The 18,116-nt window shown below is 52.3% G+C and overlaps 1 protein-coding gene across 1 annotated transcript in view; it reads right to left on the reverse strand.

Annotated features, from left to right (window-relative positions):
• Positions 1-18,116, reverse strand: part of CD9 (CD9 molecule) — a 33,477-nt gene that overhangs the window by 1,830 nt on the left and 13,531 nt on the right. The window contains exons 2-6 of the mRNA XM_057702934.1: positions 9,888-9,990; positions 3,351-3,448; positions 2,575-2,649; positions 961-1,059; positions 750-839 (exon numbers count right to left, since the gene is read on the reverse strand). Of these exons, the coding sequence (XP_057558917.1) occupies positions 750-839; positions 961-1,059; positions 2,575-2,649; positions 3,351-3,448; positions 9,888-9,990 (465 nt within the window). The remainder of the gene's footprint in view (positions 1-749; positions 840-960; positions 1,060-2,574; positions 2,650-3,350; positions 3,449-9,887; positions 9,991-18,116) is intronic.

Genomic DNA, 18,116 nt, shown 5'->3' on the forward strand with positions numbered 1-18,116 from the left:
GGGGCGCTGGTGGTGGCCCTCTGGGGACTGGCTGGTGGATGGAAAGGAGAACCAGGAGGGAGATGGGAGGTGGGTCCCCAAAATCTGGGCAAGAAAGCAGGGAAAGAAGAGGGGTGAGACCCTGCTTTGGGGTCTATGTCTTATCTGGCCAGGGAGTTATTATTCTGACGTTTGGACATTTCTTCCAGCTCACAATAACGAGCTGCTCCCAGGTCTAAAAAGCAGGAGTCCAGGGACTTCCCTGGTGGCGCAGTGGTTAAGAATCTGCCTGCCAATGCAGGGGACAGGGGTTTGAGCCCTGGTCCGGGAAGATCCCACATGCCGCGGAGCAACTAAGCCTGTGCGCCACAACACTGAAGCCTGCGCTCCACAACAAAGAGTAGCCCCCGCTTGCTGCAACTAGAGAAAGTCCATGCACAGCAACAAAGACCCAACGCAGCCACAAGAAAAAAGCAGGAATTCAGGCCTGGGAGCATCACCTGTACACAACAGCTGGAGGGCCCAATCGTTGCAGGCAACTAGAATGCTTTGTTATTTCCCTGGCCTTTGTTTTGTTGCCCTTGAGGAAACAGAGGCCCAGGGCAGGGGAGAAAGGAGACGGCCACCCTGGGTCCTTCCCAGGGGAAAGAGGTGTTTAGGAAGCACTGGGATGTTGTCCTCCCAGAACAAGGGGGCCAAGTGCACATCCACTTTGGCAGGATTTGCCCAGAGCAGCTGGGCAGGGCACCAGGGTCATGTGCTAAGCTTACCTTCGTTGTGAGGTTTTCGAGTGCGTTCTTTTTGGGGCAGATGTCCGAGATGAACTGTTCCACTCCCCCAGCCAAACCACAGCAGTCCAGCTGCAGAGAGAAGGACAGGGATGGGGGTGAGAGAGACAAGTAAAGAGGACTGAAATAGAGATGCACACGCGTTCTGAAGAACGGCAAGGAGAAGGGCGGCGTCTTAGCGGAGTCAGCGTACCGCGTAGTGGATGGCTTTCAGCGTCTCCCGCTGGGGCTCGTCTTTGTTTTTCAGCTTGCTGTAGGTGTCCCTGTAAAATTTCTGGACTTCCTTGATCACCTGGGATGCACAGACAAGAGAGGAGCAGAGATGGCTTCTTTATGAACAAATGTCACCTGTTCCATCTTGTTCACGCACAGCCACAAATTCTCATGTGTGGAAATGTCACAGAGCAGACAAGCCACCGGGCTAGGGCCCACCCCCCTTGGGGCTTCCGGGTCCCCCCAGTTCCTCCCACATCCTCTAGGAACTGCTCCAGCCACTTTCCCTTCTTCTTGCACCTCTGTTTGGTCCCTCCAGCCCACCTTGGTTTGTTCCCTTCAAGCTTAGAAACAAAATTAAACTGCCTCAATCTAAGATATTAAAAACAAGCATTCTACTTCGGACCTGACTAGCTCTTCAGGCTTCCATCTTTGTTCTCCACTTAGAGACTGTGTGACTTTTGGCAAATCACCAAATTACCAAACATGAGTTTCTGCTTATGTGGAATGGAGATTATGACAGTCCTGATCTCAGAAGTTACTGCAAGGATTTCAAGGTGATAAAGCCTGCAGCACAGTGTCTGCTGCAGAGTAAATATGGGATAAGAACTAACTATTATATTCTAATATGAAGGAGACATTGTTATCCTCCTGCACCTGGTTGCATCCCTGTTTAACGAATGCCTGTCTCTTGGTCCCCACACCCAACATCAGAGAATTGACCAACATCCAACATCTTCCTTAGCATCTTTCTTAATTAGCGCTTCCTATTTCCATGGCTGTAGATTTTATCATCTGGATAATTCAATCTTCTTTTACCCCCTGTGTCCAGTGTCTCTTTTTTGCCCCTCCTGCTAAACGTGACAAGATAGCCCTTCCTACAACACTGTTCTGATGCAGGGACCACCCTGGCCGCCCCCACCAAGCCCATGCTCAGCTACGCTCAGACCCTTTCTTTGCCAGGAAGGCCCAGCCTCCAACTTTCCTCATGAAATCCCCTCTCTCCTTCAAAGTTTAGGTCAATGCCCCGCTCTCCATGAAGCCAGAAGAGAGTCTCCTTCCCCATCCCAGCTTTCACATCCCAAGGGGCTTCTGGATACAAATGACTTCTGTGACACTAGTCAAATGCACATCTTTCTCCCACACTAGGTGGCAAAGTTCCTTGAAGTGGGGACTACAGCTCACGCATCTCTGGACCCTCAGAGAGTGTGGTGCAGTCCTTGGCGGGTGGTGGCATGCATTCATATACTAGGGGAGGGAGCAGGGGGGTGTGCAGGCCACACAAAGCCATGTTTTCCTAAGTCGTGTTCCAGAGAAGTTGCAGGGAGGGCTGCTGAGGTGTGAGAGGCGGACACACTGACCCAGTGACACTGCCTGAACACCTGCTCTGTGACAGCAACGTCCAGGGCACTGGAAGCAGCAGCTGGCACTCATCCACACAGGGAAGCGTAAACGCTCACATCCCCTGCCCTGGGGAGCTCCCATTAGAGGCACATTTGATGGTTGAAGGCTGACCCAAGTGACTAGCCGGGATACCCTTCTGCCGCCATCACCCCATCCCCTAACTCCCTAGAGACCTAACGAGAAAACCTACCTCATCCTTGTGGGAATATCCCCAGATGGCCGCAGCTATTTCAATGGCAAATATCACCAAGAGGAAGCCAAAGAACTGGAAGGAAAAGGGCTGGGATGAGGCACAGTCCCAGCTGGCCAGCTGGGACAAGCAAAGAGCATTTTGGAGATGGGGCATCTGGGGACCTGGCATCCGGGGGCAGGAAGGGATGCTCGGAAGGGGCAGAAGGAGATAGGGATGCTCGAAGGGGTGGAAGGAGGTAGGGATGCTCGAAGGGGTGGAAGGAGGTTCACAGAACTGCCAGCACTCAGTCAAGGCCAGGAGGGGAAAGCCGCAGGAGGAGAACAGAGGCACAGATCCCAGAAATGGTATTTCTAAGGTGTTAACGAAGAGGCAGTGATAAAATACCCTCACCCACTCACAAAAATCATGGAGATTTGAGGAAAGAAGGAAGTAAATACACTGTAGAGTTCGAGGAAAATTGTAACAAATTTTGAAACAAGGAGGCAAGGGTACCTGTGGATTCAGGGAAAGAAAGCAAACGTGGTCCTCGAAAAAGGGAAAAGCAAAGTCCTGGCATTTAGTTGCCTAAGAGAAGTGATAAGACATGAGGCTCCAGAAAGGAAGAGGAGCAGTGTCACCACAGGGCAGTGGGGGAGGGGACAGGACAGCGATGGGGGCACGGCTCGGGGCTGGGGCCCTGGGGACCCGCTTTGCCCCATCCCACCCCCTGGTCTATGGGATCTTGGGTGGGGTACCTGCAGACCCGGGGCCGTGGGCACAGAGGGGACACTCACCAGTCCTAGCATGCACTGGGACTCCTGCACGGCCCCACAGCAGCCCAGGAAGCCCACCAGCATCATGAGGGCGCCGGCTCCAATCAGAATATAAACTCCTGAGGGGACAGGGCAGAGGACAGGAAAAGGAGCCGTTAGCCGGCGCGGGGGGTGGGGTGGGGGGAGGCCCAGGTACTTCCTGATCCCTTTCCCTCTCCGCATCCTTACTGCATCAAGCCCTCACTCCCACCTTACCCTCAGCCCTTCTGGAAGGTGTCCATTACCCCTGACCTAGGACAGAGAACATCCACGGGATGCCCAGATTCTACTCAGGACAGACTGGTCCAGTCTTGTCACCTGTTTCCACCTGGATAGATCCATTCCTGCTAGTTAAGTTAGACTCTCCTGACAAGCCTCCTGCGGGCCTCTACCTGACAGAAAAGGCTGTCAGAGCAAGCCTTCAGCAGGAAGGGGTATGCACATGCTCTGGGGGGGCCAGTTCTGCCAGATGCCCAGAGGGGATGTGTCCCTGCCCTACTGTCCAGTGGCAGCCAGGCCTGTGCATTAGCAACACCCGAGGGCATGAGAACCCAGCTCTAGTGCAAAGCACAGCCTGAGGGACCTTTATTTTGGTCCCAACTCTGCTATTAACTACTGTGTGATCTTGGATAAGACAGTTTCCCTCTCTGGGCTTCAATTTCCTTATTAGCAAAATGAGAAGTTGGTTGCTAGAAAATTTCAAAAGCTCCCTTATAGCACACCAATGAGACCTTACAGCTGCAATTCAATTACCCCAGGTTAAGGGTGGAAAGGCTCCTCCTTGCTAGAGGGAGGATGAAGGGCATGGTTTCTAAGCGCTCAATTGGGGTGTCCTATGGGGGGTGGGGGGGTGAAGGGCTGTGAGTTCCACAACTCTGGCCTGGGACAGGCGAACATAGTAGGACGTGGCCCTGGCCCTAGTCACTCCACACTCCAGGGAATGCCCAGAGGGGCCCATCGTGCATATTCTTGGGAAGCACAGCTGTCCTACAGTGACTGTCCCCTTACCCGGCTCCCCCGCCCACCCCTGTCTGGCCCCACGGGAAAACTGGCAAAGAAGTCCCAGGCCTCCCTGGCTTACAGGCATGTTCTGTCCACCCCTGGGAGAGCCTACTGTCACATGTCGAGAGCACCAAATGCCTGGGTTTGAAAGCCGGCTCTGAGACCCTGGGAAAGCCACTTATCTCTCTGCGTCACTGTTTTCCATCTGCAAACTGGGGACAGGGAAAATGCCCACCTCAAGGATTGCTGTGAGGATTAGGCCACATGCTCCAAATGTCCACAACAAGTGCTCGCTACTGTTAATCCTTCTAACTTTAATTTTTAAATTTTTTTAATCTTTTTGTTAAGGTACAGTTGATGTAAATCAGCTACTGTCACTCGTGACATGAAGAACGGATGACAATTGTGATGACGAATTTCACAGACACGCTGCTCCCTCCCTGCTGTCCTCTCACTGGGACCAGGCAGAAGCAGGGAGGCTTCCCCACAATACACAGCAGGACACTGAGATGAGAACCCTAGCAGGTGTCACCGTGATTTCACCACGCGACATCCGTACCCTCCACGCGGGCCCGAGCCGTGCAGGCAGCAAATGGTGCAGCGAGCCCCCAGCGGAGGCTCCGGGGCAGCACAGCGTGGACCGCACACAAGGGAGCGTTTGTCCTCGGCCCGTCCCCCCACATCTGTCGTGATGTCAAGTCACGTGGACTTGCTGGCAAACCCGGATGAATATGGGTATTGTTTCTGTGCACGCCTGGCCCAGACTGGGCAAGGGGACAAATGCAGCTTGTCCTCAAGTCCTATCCTCCTAGGCTGTCCACTCTGTGGGGCCACAGGCTGGACCTGGGGAGGCAGGACCGCCCCGCCCACGCAGAGGCGCCGCAGGAGAAGCGGCGGCGCTTCTGGGTCTGGGCTCTGACGTGGGGACCCCGGCGAGCGGGGGCAGGAACACGGCCCCCGTTTCTCCTTATCTCTCCATCCTCCCCATCGGGGCAAGATGGTAAAGGATGAGGTTGTTCCTTTGAGCTCCATCGCAGGGGGTGAATAAACAGGGGTGTTAGGAGATCAAAAGGATTTACAAGCACATAAAATAGAATTGAGAGGGGATGATTAGACAGACACGTTTTCTCTCCATCCAGAACCCAGTCCAGAAGCCCGGGCGACCCTGGCAGAAGGCAGGGGAGTTGGGTCGATGGCAACAGAGAGCCACTAAAGGAAAAAGCATTTCCCATGCAGAGAGAACATTCTCCTAATGGGCCTGTCAGTTAATATTAAATATTCATCCTTGGGCTCAGCAGACAAAGATTTTAGGACCAAGGGTCTCGGTTTTACATCTTGCTCCGACAGGTGCAGACTGAGGTGCCTCAGCCTCCCGGCTCCCCCGCCGGGATTAAGGTGAGCCGTTCCCTGGGGGCTGTTTATGGGGATTTTGACAGCGGCCATCAAGCTATGGGGCGGCTCCGCTGCGAGCAGCAAGCCCGGAAGCCTCCGATCTACCGCAGGGCGGGGGCTGCTGCTTCAAGGGGCCATCCAGGGCTTCCCCTGGGACAGGCTCCTCCCGGCCTGCACCCTGAGCTTGTTAGCAGACGCTGATGGTGATAAATGACAAAGCATTCCCATTTTTAAAACAAGTGGATGTTAGCTTTTGGTCTGACTCATGGAAAAAGTTATTCGTCACGGAGCCTTCTCTGGGATGACTGTATTCATTTGCTTCAGGGCTGTTTATTCTGCCTTTTTTCAGGCTGACATTATAGGCCTAGTCCAAAAAAAAGCTTCTGGTGAAGTGGTAGCATCTGCCAGGGTGTCTTTTACACAAGAGCCTTCTTTTCCACCTGTTTATTGGGGCTCTTGGCCTCGGGAAAGGAGGGGACACATCAGCCTCCTGTCATCACCCCCACCCCATCCTGCAAACAGCGCTCCCCACACCTGTTCGTGTGCAGAACAAAATCTGGCAGGGCCTCTGGCCTCCACTTGCTGAGAACAGTTTTTTATCTCCAAGCAAGTCAAGCAGGGGTTCTGAGCAACCCTAAGTCTGCTCCCCAGTGGCTCTCTCTTTGTCCCTGTCCATCCCACCGATGGCCGTTCTCATCAATGAGGCCACAGTGAACTCTGTGTGTCAGGCACGTAGGTCTCTGCCTGGAGAGGTGGGTGTATAGGCCCTGCCAGTGAGGATGGGGAAAACCAGGCACAGAGCAACAGAATAAACCACCCCAGGCTGTGAGCTGGACCAGGGAAGCCAGCTTAGCACATCTTGGGAATGCTACTGGGGGGTGGCTATGCCGGGCCTCTGGTGGGAGCCCCCCAGACACCCTCATTCAGTGGCTCTGGTTCTGGAAGGTCACCAAGGAGTTAAGAAGGGCTGCTGGCCTGGGACCAAGAAAAAGTTCCCCAACTTGTCTGAAGCCTGGGATTACAGACACTGCTGACAGGCTGAATCTCCAGGGCCCCAACTGGTGAGAAGGCCCATATAAGGCTGTCAGTCGTTCTGCATCCACTAGAGACTGTTCTGAAGGTTGCAAAGTTTCTTTCTTTTCTCGCTTCTCTGCCTGCTTATGCATTCTTTCTCTTCTTTGAAAGCTGTGGGCCTGCTGAAGAAAAGACACCCCTGGGTCCTTCAGGTTTCCTGAAGCGTCAGCTGTGTGGCCAGGCTGGCCTGTGGGTTGCCCCACAGATGGTCTGTGCCCCCGTGCAAGGGACAGTCACCCCATGCTGTCAGCAAGAGCAGCCGGGGTGAAGCTGGCACTCTCTGCTGGAAGAGGGGCTGCGGGTCATTGCAAAGGCTGATGTCATAGCCCGAGGGGGAAGGGGACACACAGGATGAAGCTTCCTTGGCCCTTTGCCTGGGGACGACAGTTATTCAGTTGCCCAAAGCACTCAACGAGGCGTGAGGCCCAGCCGGGCCCGAGTGGTCAGTTACTGACTGTGTTCTATGGATGTCACTTGCGTCACCCTCCAGGCCCTGGGCTTCTGCCAGGAGAATGAAGTCTTCAGAGCTGAGCCCTTTGTTAGGAAGGGGTCCACAGTAGAGGGTTCGTATCCATCTATCAGAGCTCAGGGGGCAGTGGCCACGGGGCCCCGAGTAGGGGTTGCTGTGTCTCTTTGGGATGTGCCTTCAGACCAGCTCCTGGTCACCTCAGGCAGGCACACGGGCCATCAGAAGGGCCCTGCAACGACCAGGGACGTAAGCCCGGGGGGTTCCCAGAGGCAGGCCTATATGCTCGCCATTCTCCTGCCACCTGCCTGACTTTCCCACCTGTCACCTGCAGGTACTGGGGGCCTGTCGCCCCTGACCACAGCTGGGGTGAAGTCAAAAGGCCTAGAGAGGGAATTCCCTGGTGGTCCAGGGATTAGGCCTTGGCACTTTCACTGCTGTGGCCCGGGGTTCAATCCCTGGTCCAGGATCTGAGATCCCACAAGCTGTGCAGCATGGCCAAAAAAAAACCCCTACAACAAAAGGCCTAGAGAGTTACTTTCTACTCCCATGCGGGGTGTCCTCCCCACAGTTCAGCCTGGATAGTCCCAGATGCAGCTTTCCTGGGCCTGGCTTCAAATCTGAGCCCTGATTCTGGGCGGGGTGGGGGAGGCATGAGCACGGGGGCATTATTCCTCATCCCCCACATCTAAAAATACAGAGTGGCGTCGGGAGGGGAGGGATAAATTGGGAGATTGGGATTGACATATACACACTACTATGTATAAAATAGACAACTAATAAGGACCTACTGTATAGCACAGGGAACTCTACTCAATACTATGTAATGGCCTATATGGGAAAAGAATCTAAAAACGAGTAGACTGGGACCACCCTGGCATCCCAGTGGTTAGGACTCCACTCTGTCACCGCCGAGGGCCCAGATTTGATCCCTGGTTGGGGAACGAGGCTGTCACAAGCTTTGTGGCAAATAAATAAATAAATAATAATAATAAAGAGTGGATATATGTATAACTGATTCACTTTGCTGTACACCTGAAACTAACACTACATTTAAATCAACTAAACCCCAATTAAAAAAAAATACTCAGAATGAGCCAGAGTCCTAGAAAACAACACAGATACCAGTTGCTGGGAGGGACCAGAGGTGTGGAGCCGGGCACCTGCACAGCATGGGGAGGCCAGGGACTCTCTCTAGGTCAATGCCACCTGCTTGCACGTGCCAGCCCCCAGCTCTGCTGTCTCCCAGCTTCCTGTTGTGACGTGGGGTGGAGAGCTCAAGGCCAGCCCTCAGCCCTGCCCCCACCCCGCGGCCCCACTGCCCCAGCTCATGGGGTGGCATTCCAGGCCAGCCGCAGCCACCGAAAAACTCACAAAAAAATGCTGTTGCTAAAACAAGTCAGGGCACTATGGAAACCTGCTCCGTAAAAACTCTGCGTGTGGAGTTTTAAAAAAAAAAGTGTGTTGTGCTTTTCTTTCCCTCACTTTCTTTCTGACAATAGGGAAACAAAAAACCCCAACTAACATCACCACCAAAAAGTGGAAGGCAGGGAAGCCATCCCCAGACCCAGGCGCCTGCCGGCCCATTGGCTCAAGGCAGGTGCTGGGAGGCGGGTGGGCGTCACGCGCTGCCGAACACCGAGCTCTTCCTGAAGGTCTGGGTGAGAACGCTCTTCAGACTGTCTGCGCCGTCTTTTTTTAAAAAATAACTTCTTTGGTGGGTGGAAAGGAAGTGACCAAACTTACACTTTGAGCTTGATGACATGACAGCATCCTCCTAAAAATAGGGGGCTGCTTTTGTTTCTCGCAAATGAAGTGTTTCCTATCCTTCAACCAGGCGAGGGGAGAGCCACAGGTTCTGTGAGCTGACTCAGAAACTGGGGAACTGGCCCCAGCACCCCCACTCCTGTTAGAGGTGCTTACATGGCAATATGCCGGTAAAAGTGACAGAATGATGCTAGAAAAAGATGCCAAAGGACCCGTGTGTAGAAAGAAACCTGCTAAATCTATTCATGTTCAAACTGGAAGCCTTTGCCCTAAAGCAAAAGCACTTTAGAAAACAAATAAGACCGAACACGCATGACCTGTGCCCTGGCGCGGGGGTCTGAAGGGCTGGCGCCTCTTCTAGTCTCTTGTATTAATCTGACTGCCATCCAGGAGGCAGGTCCTCTGGGTCTCTGAGCCCCTGTCTGAACCATGGGGAGATGTTCCCTTTCTTTCCTGGCTCGTTGGGTCCCCAGGAGAAAGCTTTTTAAATTAAGGAAATGAACCAGCCTTCTTAGATATGAAATTCAGAGAGAAATTCACGGGCAAGAACAGAGGTTCTGAAACCCTCCAGAGCGGCAGCAGCTTTGGCAGCCCTGACTTCACATCAGAGAATGGTCCAAACATCAGGCTTGGTCAGCGTGGAAAAAGAAACCACATCGGTCAAATGCAAATGCACGGGCGCAACTACACAAAAGCACAGCTGGCTGGAAAGGGACCCCACTAGCAATGCGGCTGGAGCAAAAGTCCTCCCCAGCCCAAGATCCTGGATCAACATGGACTCTCTGCAGCTGGAGGGAGCGGCAAGGTCCCCCACTCACCCGTGTAGAAGCTGGAATTATTATTTTCTTGCTCGAAGATGCTCTTGGTCTGCGAGTCGAATCGGAGCCATAGTCCGATGGCAAGGACTGCGATCCCGGCGAGCTGCAAGACACACAGGACGTAGGTGTGAGCCTGGCTGCCAGGGACAGCACGGTACCCTACCCCAGGTGAGCCACCCTCGGCCCCTGCCCCTCACCAGGCACCTGGTATAGCAGCAGGCGGCTGGGGGTGGGGGCAGGGGATCAAGCCATTTGCTAAAAATACCAGCTGGTTGGGAATAAACGATTATCCATCAGCAGTACAGGGATGGAGACATTGTGGACAACAGAATATTACACAGCAGTGAAAATGAACCAGCCACAATACTACCAGTGCATCTCATGATGTCAAACAGAAGAAGCAAAAGGCCCCGAACACACACAATATGATTCCATACAGTTAAAAACTACTGTTTAGGGGCGCATATACATCATAACAGAAACAGAAGAAAGTGATGACCATAAGGTCAAGTGAGTGGTGGCCTGTAGGGAGTGCAGGGTTTCTGATGAGGGAACAGCCCTGCGGGGGGTCGGGAGGAGCTTTGACTTGGGTGGTGGCAGCTCGGATATTCGTTTCATAATTATTCTTTACACTGCTTGTGTTTTCTGCACTCCTCTGTAGATGTACCATACAATAAAGAAAAGAAAAAAAATCGCCCAAAGGGCAGGCACACCCCTGGGCTCTGAGGGCAGCTGTGATTCCTGACCAAACCAGGCTGCTCAAGTGAAGCCTCGCCCACATCCGGCCCCTCCCTCTTCACACAGGGAAGCCTTACACGCTGACCCACCCGACTCCAGGTTTAGGTGGACACTTCCTTTTAAGAGTGATCCTTATAAACATCAGACAAGAAACCTCCAAGGGATTGTCCAATCTTATAATTTAGTGAAAATCCCATTTCATAGGTGGGCAAGTTGAGATACTGGACCCTAAAGGGCTGACTCTCCCAGTAAGGGAAGACTGAGGCATCGATCCTGGCCCCTCCCAGGCCAGCTGAGCTCCCCTCCCTTCTGCTGGCCTGTACCAGGGCTTGCCGGAGTGACTCACAGGCTGTGGGTGGTGGCCGGCTGGACAAGGGCATGTGGGCTCGGGGCCAACGCCCAGTCCCAGGTTTCGCCTGCCCGCCCTCAACAGAGGCGCCCTGTGTCAGAGCCCTGCTCCTTAGGGAGCTGGGTTCTCTGCCCCAAGGGCCAGGACAGCCTGCAGTGCAGACTGGCCTCTTCTCTCTGTTTCTCTCCTCTTCCCATGACTTTGCAGCGGGTTTGGACATGCTGGGTGGAGAGTAGAGACAGCAACAGTGGGAGAGGCGGCCAAGACCTCAAGACCTCAGACTGCAGTAGAGTTAAAACCTGTCTGTAGGGAGTTCCCTACCAGTCCAGTGGTTAGGATTCTGCGCTTCCACTGCAGGGGGCCCGGGGTCGATCCTGAATTGCGGCACAAAGATCCCACACGATGTGCAGCGTAGCCACCTCCCCCCCTCCAAAAAAAAAAAACAAACCCTTGTCTACACCCACAGTGGTGTCCACAGTGAGGGTCTGGAATTCCTTAGAGTTTTATCACTTCGGTTCTCCCATTTGGCAAACAGGAGTGGTAAGCTTGGATGCTCTGGTTCAGTTTGGGCTCTCCTGACTCTCAGGACCGCCTAGAACAGGGGCCCAGCTGGGAAATCTCTGTGTACTGGGGACTAAGCCCCAAGACCCTGGCCTAGCTCCCCTGGGGTCTTGGAGAGTTATAAAAAGAAGGTAGTACTTTCCCCTTCACTACCCCCAACACAAGGAGGCCAAATCAGACCCCTGAAAATGGAAGACAGAGACCACTGGCTTCTTTGGGGACATGAAAGCATTAACCTGAAAAGCCTGGAGGCTGAAGCGTCACACAAACTTGCAAGTAGTCCTAGATTGTGGTTGGAACTGAGCACAAACCCTGGCCTCAGTCTCCCCTCTCGCCCTCATCCTGGTGGGGCTGTCACTGAGAGCACCTGGGCCCAAGAGAGGCGTGTCCTTTCCTGTCCTTTCTGCTCTAGGCTGCACTTATCCAAGAATTATCCTCCAGTGGTTCTCCTTGTGGATAAAGTTACTCATCCACACCTTGCTCTGCCAGGGAAATTCTTAAACGAGTCACCACAAAAAGAATAAAAACAATCCCATTCGAAAGAACAAAGTTACAAAAGATGATGACGTAAAGATAGTGGTTCTGAAAAAAAAAATGATGATGGCTCCACTCTACCCACTCTGCTTGTTAGGGCAGGAGCTAGGTCTCTTTGGGAATGATTCCACGCACGGGTATGGCACCCAAATGAAACTTCCATTTTCAGTTTCAAGGATCCTGAGCCACTTGTCTACCTGCTCCACATGCACAGGTAGCAAGAAGAACACTGTGTGGAGAACTGGACCCAGAAGGTCCCACCCTGGTCAAGGACAAGGCCAGATGCAGGAGAGGAGTCCAGGGTTCCACTACATTTGGACCCCATGGCAAACCTAACATCAGGAGGGAAGAAAAGCGGCTGTCTCTGCAGAAGTGGAAAAAGCAGTAATAGATGTCAGTTTCTTATGCCTAAAAACTCACCATAAGCAAGGAGGAAGGTTCAAGAAACCCAGGAGGAAGGGAGGTCAGGGGCGGGACTGGGGGACTTGGTTCACCAAAAATCACAGAGAAATGAACCCTGCTGCCTGTTTTGACTGAATTTCTGAGTTAACTGGCCTGAGGCAATGCTGCCAACAGCTGCCCCATTTTCTGTAATGCTACTGGAGAAATTGCTTCAGTTGGCTGGAGGTCACAGGGGACTTGAGGGAGGGTGGGGGGGGGGGAGTCAAGGGAGGGAGGGAATACGGGGATATGTGTATAAAAACAGATGATTGAACTTGGTGTACCCTCCAAAAAAGAAAAAAAAAAAAAAATAGTGGCCTTCCCGGCCGTGCAGGCAGTGCTATCCAGGGAGTTCAGAGCACTTCCCAGGAGGGCCCACTTTTTGGTGTGCACAGAGGGCCTCCCCAGGCCTCCACCTGGCTCTTGCCCTCAGCTAGGAGAAACCAAATGGGAATGACCAGAAAAAGAGCTTTAACCTTTAGAAAAGGGTGCCACCCCAGTGTTCACAGCAGCACTATTCACAACAGCCAGGGCATGGAAGCAATCTAAATGTCCAACGACAGATGAATGTGGATAAAGAAGATGTGGTACATATATACAATGGAATATTACTCGGCCATGAAAAAGAATGAAATAGTTCCATTTGCAGCAACATGGGTGGACCTAGAGATGATCATACTAAGTGAAGTAAGTCAGACAGAGAAAGACAAATACCATGTTATCACTTACACGTGGAATCTAAAATGACACAGATGAGCTTATTTATGAAACACAAACAGACTCACAGACACAGGAAACAAACTTACAGTTACCAAAGGGAAAAAGGGATGGGGGAGGAATAAATTAGGAGTTTGGGATGAGCAGATACAAACTACTATAAATAAACTAGATAAACAACAAGGTCTTACTGTATAGCACAGGGAACTATATTCAATATCCTGTACGGGCTTCCCTGGTGGCACAGTGGTTGAGAATCCGCCTGCCAGTGCAGGGGACACAGGTTCAGTCCCTGGTCTGGGAAGATCCCACATCCTGTGGAGCAACTAAGCCTGTGAGCCACAACTATTGAGCCCATCTACGTGCTGCAACTACTGAAGCCCACACGCCTAGAGCCCGTGCTCCGCAACAAGAGAAGCCACGGCAATGAGGAGCCCCGCGCACCACAATGAAGAGTAGCCCCCACTCGCCGCAACGAAAGAAAGCCCGCACACAGCAAAAAAAGACCCAACACAGCCAATTAAACAAACAAATAAATAATTTAAAAAAATATCCTGTAATAAACCATGTTGGAAAAGAATATGAAAAAGAATATATATATATATGTATAACTGAATCACTTCACCGTACACCAGAAACTAATACAACATTGTAAATCAACTATACTTCAATTAAAAAAAAAAGTGCCAGCAAGTTATTGAAGGACTCCATAAAACAAGGGCATAGGAATCCGGGGGGCCAAGAAGTGGATGGTTCCCTCCCGCTATGAACAGCTCACGGCAGGAATGTCGGCCACACCGATGCCACGGCTGTATCTTACCCATCATGGCAGGACTGGAGTACACTGGGCGTGGATACTCAGACAATTTCCTGCTCATGGGGTCCCTGAAAGAGGGCAGTGACCTGCCCGCCATCACCAACTGGTCTGATAGGGATGGAAATAGAAGGTAGAGCCCGTCCACTCCCAGCCCCAGGCTCTGCCCTGTCGGCCTGGTTACTGCTTTCCAACAAAAGCCAAAGGGACACATTCCACTTTTGGGCCAGAAACCATTTGATAGTGCAGGGAAAAAGGAGAGTTTTCCTTATGGTTTTATTGGAGATTTCCTTATTTCCTGATGCATGCTTGTTTTCTTCTTAGAAGAGGGGCAAGGAGAAAAACACGAAACAAACCTAACCTGAGGTTAACATTCTACAAAATACTTGACCAGAATGTTTCAAAGCTGTCAGGGCGAAAAATGAGAAAAGACAGAAACTGTCACAGACTAGAGGAGACAGAGGAGATAGAACACCCGTCACATGGTATTGTGGGTGGGATCCTGGAACAGAAAGGGGACAGGACTGGAAAAACAGGTGAAATCCGAGTAAGTCTAGTTAAGAGTAATGTACCAATGCTGGTTTCTGCCGTGACAAATGTACACTGGGAATATAAGCTGTGAACAAGAGGGGAGACAGGGAGGCGTACACGGAAACTCTCTGTAGTATCTTTGCAACTTTTCTGTAGATCTAAAGCTGTTCTAAAACTGTGTGTGTGTGTGTGTGTGTGTGTGTGTGTGTGCATGCATGGTAGGGCCTCTCCTTCAAAGCTTCCTGTCTCCTTCAAGAACCTGTTCCATTAATCCACCTCTTTCCTGCCTCTGTTGTCTGTCTTGGCCACTGTTTCACTTTTTGTCAATATACCCAGGCAAGTCTGTCTATCCTAAAGGAAAAACCAAACAGAAAACAAACCCTCTCTTCCTCCAACCATACTGCTCCTCCGGGCTGCTCTGTGCTTTAACTCCTGAGCCTGTAGCTAACCTACCCCCGAGTCCTTAGTAAGGAGTCCCCGCAGGGCCCTCTGCCCTCCTCTACCTCCTGCATTTCATGCAGGATGGTGGCTGTTTCTCTGAAAGGCTCAGATGGCTTGGGCTGTCACCAAGTGTTAAGGCTTCTACTCTGTCCTCATACTTTTGGATCTCTGAGCAATGACACCATTGAACCCTGCCTCCTCCTCCTCTGCTCTTTAGGTGGAATCGCTCAAAGTTTCCCAAATAAGTCTCGTGCAGCCCCTCCTCCTGGGAGGCCATCCCAGCCACCAAGTCCAGCTGCTTCCCCACCAAGACATCCTCAGCTTCCTCCGCAGGAAATGCGACCCTGGCTCTGCACTGGTCCTCCCCAGCTTCCACCCTCCCTTCCTTCCTGTCTACACTCTCCTGGAGGGCAGGGTGACTTAGTCATTTCAGTAGCTCCCCTGCCCCATCCATACTTGGGACCGAACAGTCATTGTATGACGTCAATGAAAGAGAAGCTCTGAAGCCCACCGGAACTTCCTCTCCTGGGTCCTCTAACCTTGGACTTCTCATCTAGACCCATCTTCCAACATCTCACAACAAGGGTCAGAAACTACAAAGAACAACTACTTGCCCAGAATAAATACTGAGAAAGAGCCACGAGGGTATGTGATAAATGTCACGACGAGATTTAGGGGCAAATCCACATCAAGTCTTTTGGAAAATGAGTTTATAAAAAGTCCATGCCGCCCTGTCCAGTTAGACCCTTCAGTCCTCGACAAGCACACAGGTAACCCAGTTGCCTGGGGCGTATGCCAGCTTTAGGAGGTGTGAAAGCCCAGCCCTGCCGCAGGACCAGGCCCTCAGAGAACAGTTTCCTGTCCCTTCCTCTCTTGGTGCTGAAAGCACAACGCGTCCAGGGCACCCACGCAAAGATGGGGATTTCAGTGAGTCACACCCAGATCTATAGGGACAGGCCCAGAAATCTTATAATAAAACAACACACCTGGGGTTAGAGACACGTCTCCAACAGAACTGAAAACAAATCCAAAGCACAGTATTGCTTAGGGGCACCTGGCTTCTCTGGACCCCCTGCCAAGTTTGCAAAGCTGGTTCCAACTAGAACCTGAGCAGGTATTTGTGAACAGCAGCCCTACCTACCGATGGAAACACCTGAAGCAAGCTTGCAGAAAGACGGGGAGGTGACGAGGAGGTGATACGGAGGAAAAGCACAACCGGCTGCTGCAAGAGGAGGTTTCAGCGCGTGTGTGTTTGTGTGTGTGTGTGACCCTGCATCCCATCCCTCAGGTGGAAGAAACCATGTCTCCTTGTGGGACAAACCCCACTTCAGAGAAAAGTCCTCCCAAGGCAAACACACTGGGTGGTCTTGGCTGGCCCTCTTTCCTCGCAGTCCCCTCCGTCTTGACTTGTGTGACTTGACTGGTCACACATTTTTTAAAAGGACAAAGTACTCATGGACGCTTTCTTCATCCAGCTGTCTCAGCCCCGGAAGTGCTGGGCAGATCATTCTCCATAAGCAGTTTCCTTTGAGGCCGACCTCAGACTGCAGGGGTCCCACGTGCCACGCTGGGAGCGGCTGGAGGTGGGCGGTGGTGACAGGAGGGGGTCAGGGGAGAGGGCAGTGCTTTCTTCCTACGTCCCGCTGTCCTTCTGTGAAGCCCTGGCTATTTGGTGACTTTGGTGAGCCTGTGGTCATGGTCAGAGAGGCGGCAGACTTTTCAGTGAGGGACAGGAGGCATGATGGAAGGATCGGGGGGGCCCTGGCTCTGTCCGCCCACTTGCACGCCAGTGCCAGCCCCAGAGTGCTGTGAGAATCACCTGGTGGAGTTCTAAACACATACGAGTGCTCCCAGGAGAACACACACCTCTGCCGAGAATGGCTGCACACGTGGACGGCGTGGCCTCTGGGGCTAATTCTGGTGCTGCCACCCAGGAGCTGCGTGACACAAAGCTCTCTCCTTTGCTTCTCCGAACCTTAAGAGTTTCCATATGTAAAAAAAAAAAGAGTTTGATACCTTCCTGCCTTTGACCCAGGTTGAAGGTGAAGATTAAATGAAGTGATACATGTTAAACACTCTAAAAACTGTGATTGCTAGAACCAGCCAGATTCTGTGCGGAAAATAATGATGACGACAGTGGGTAAATCTTGGGAACGACACGAAGACCACAGTGGGGCGATTCACGGCACTCAGCGGCCTCAGCTGTGTGTCCTCTTCTGATCTGAGAAGGCGGCTGGGTGGGCGCAGGGCCACTGAGGATAGTGGGGGTCTGTCTTCTGTGAGTCTGTGTGAGTGTGGTGGTGGAGGGGTGGGGAGACACCTCCCAGAGCTCCACTAGGACCGGGCAGGATGGGCTGGAAAGAAGTGGGGCGGGAAGGATTGGGGACGGTTGCTAAGAGTGGAGGCCTCTGTGCTTCCTGGGATCTGAGGCTGTTTCCATGAGCGAATTAACTCTGCAGAAAGCAGTTATTAAAGGAGTGGATCACAGAGAGGGAGGGGATCTGACCTTTCTACTTCCCTCCTTTGGTAAAATCTGTATCAGCCCTGGATGTTTTTGCTTGTTTTTGTTTTTTTAAAGATTTTTTTTTTGATGTGGACCATTTTTAATGTCTTTATTGAATTTGTTACAATATTACTTCTGTTTCTTATGTTTTGGTTTTTCAAGGCATGTGGGATTTTAGCTCCCTGACCAGGGATCGAACCCACACCTCACCTGCACTGGAAGGCAAAGTCTTAACCACTGGACTGCCAGGGAAGTCCCCACCCTGGATTTTTTTTTTGTTAATGTACTGGGCTTGGGAGACCTCAGCATAGTTGCCCCCGGCACCTGGGAGGTCACAAGAGGCTGAACCCCAAGGATGCAAGATGCCCCACAACTCACGCTTGAAGGAGCCTCGGGTGTGCAGATAAGGGCCTCTGTGTTCACACGGCCTTTAAAAACAAGTCAGGCCACCTAGACCTGTGGGCTCCAGCCTCACCCATCTCCATGGCAACCCGGGCTCAGCATGGCATGCCAAGCCTTGATGGGCTGATTCACAGTCAGGAGCCTGGGCCGGGCACTGCCGGCAAGAGCAAACAGGAGCCAGCTCCCCACCGCTTGTCT

Source organism: Hippopotamus amphibius, chromosome 12 (genome assembly GCF_030028045.1).
Source record: "Hippopotamus amphibius kiboko isolate mHipAmp2 chromosome 12, mHipAmp2.hap2, whole genome shotgun sequence".
NCBI lineage: Eukaryota > Metazoa > Chordata > Mammalia > Artiodactyla > Hippopotamidae > Hippopotamus > Hippopotamus amphibius.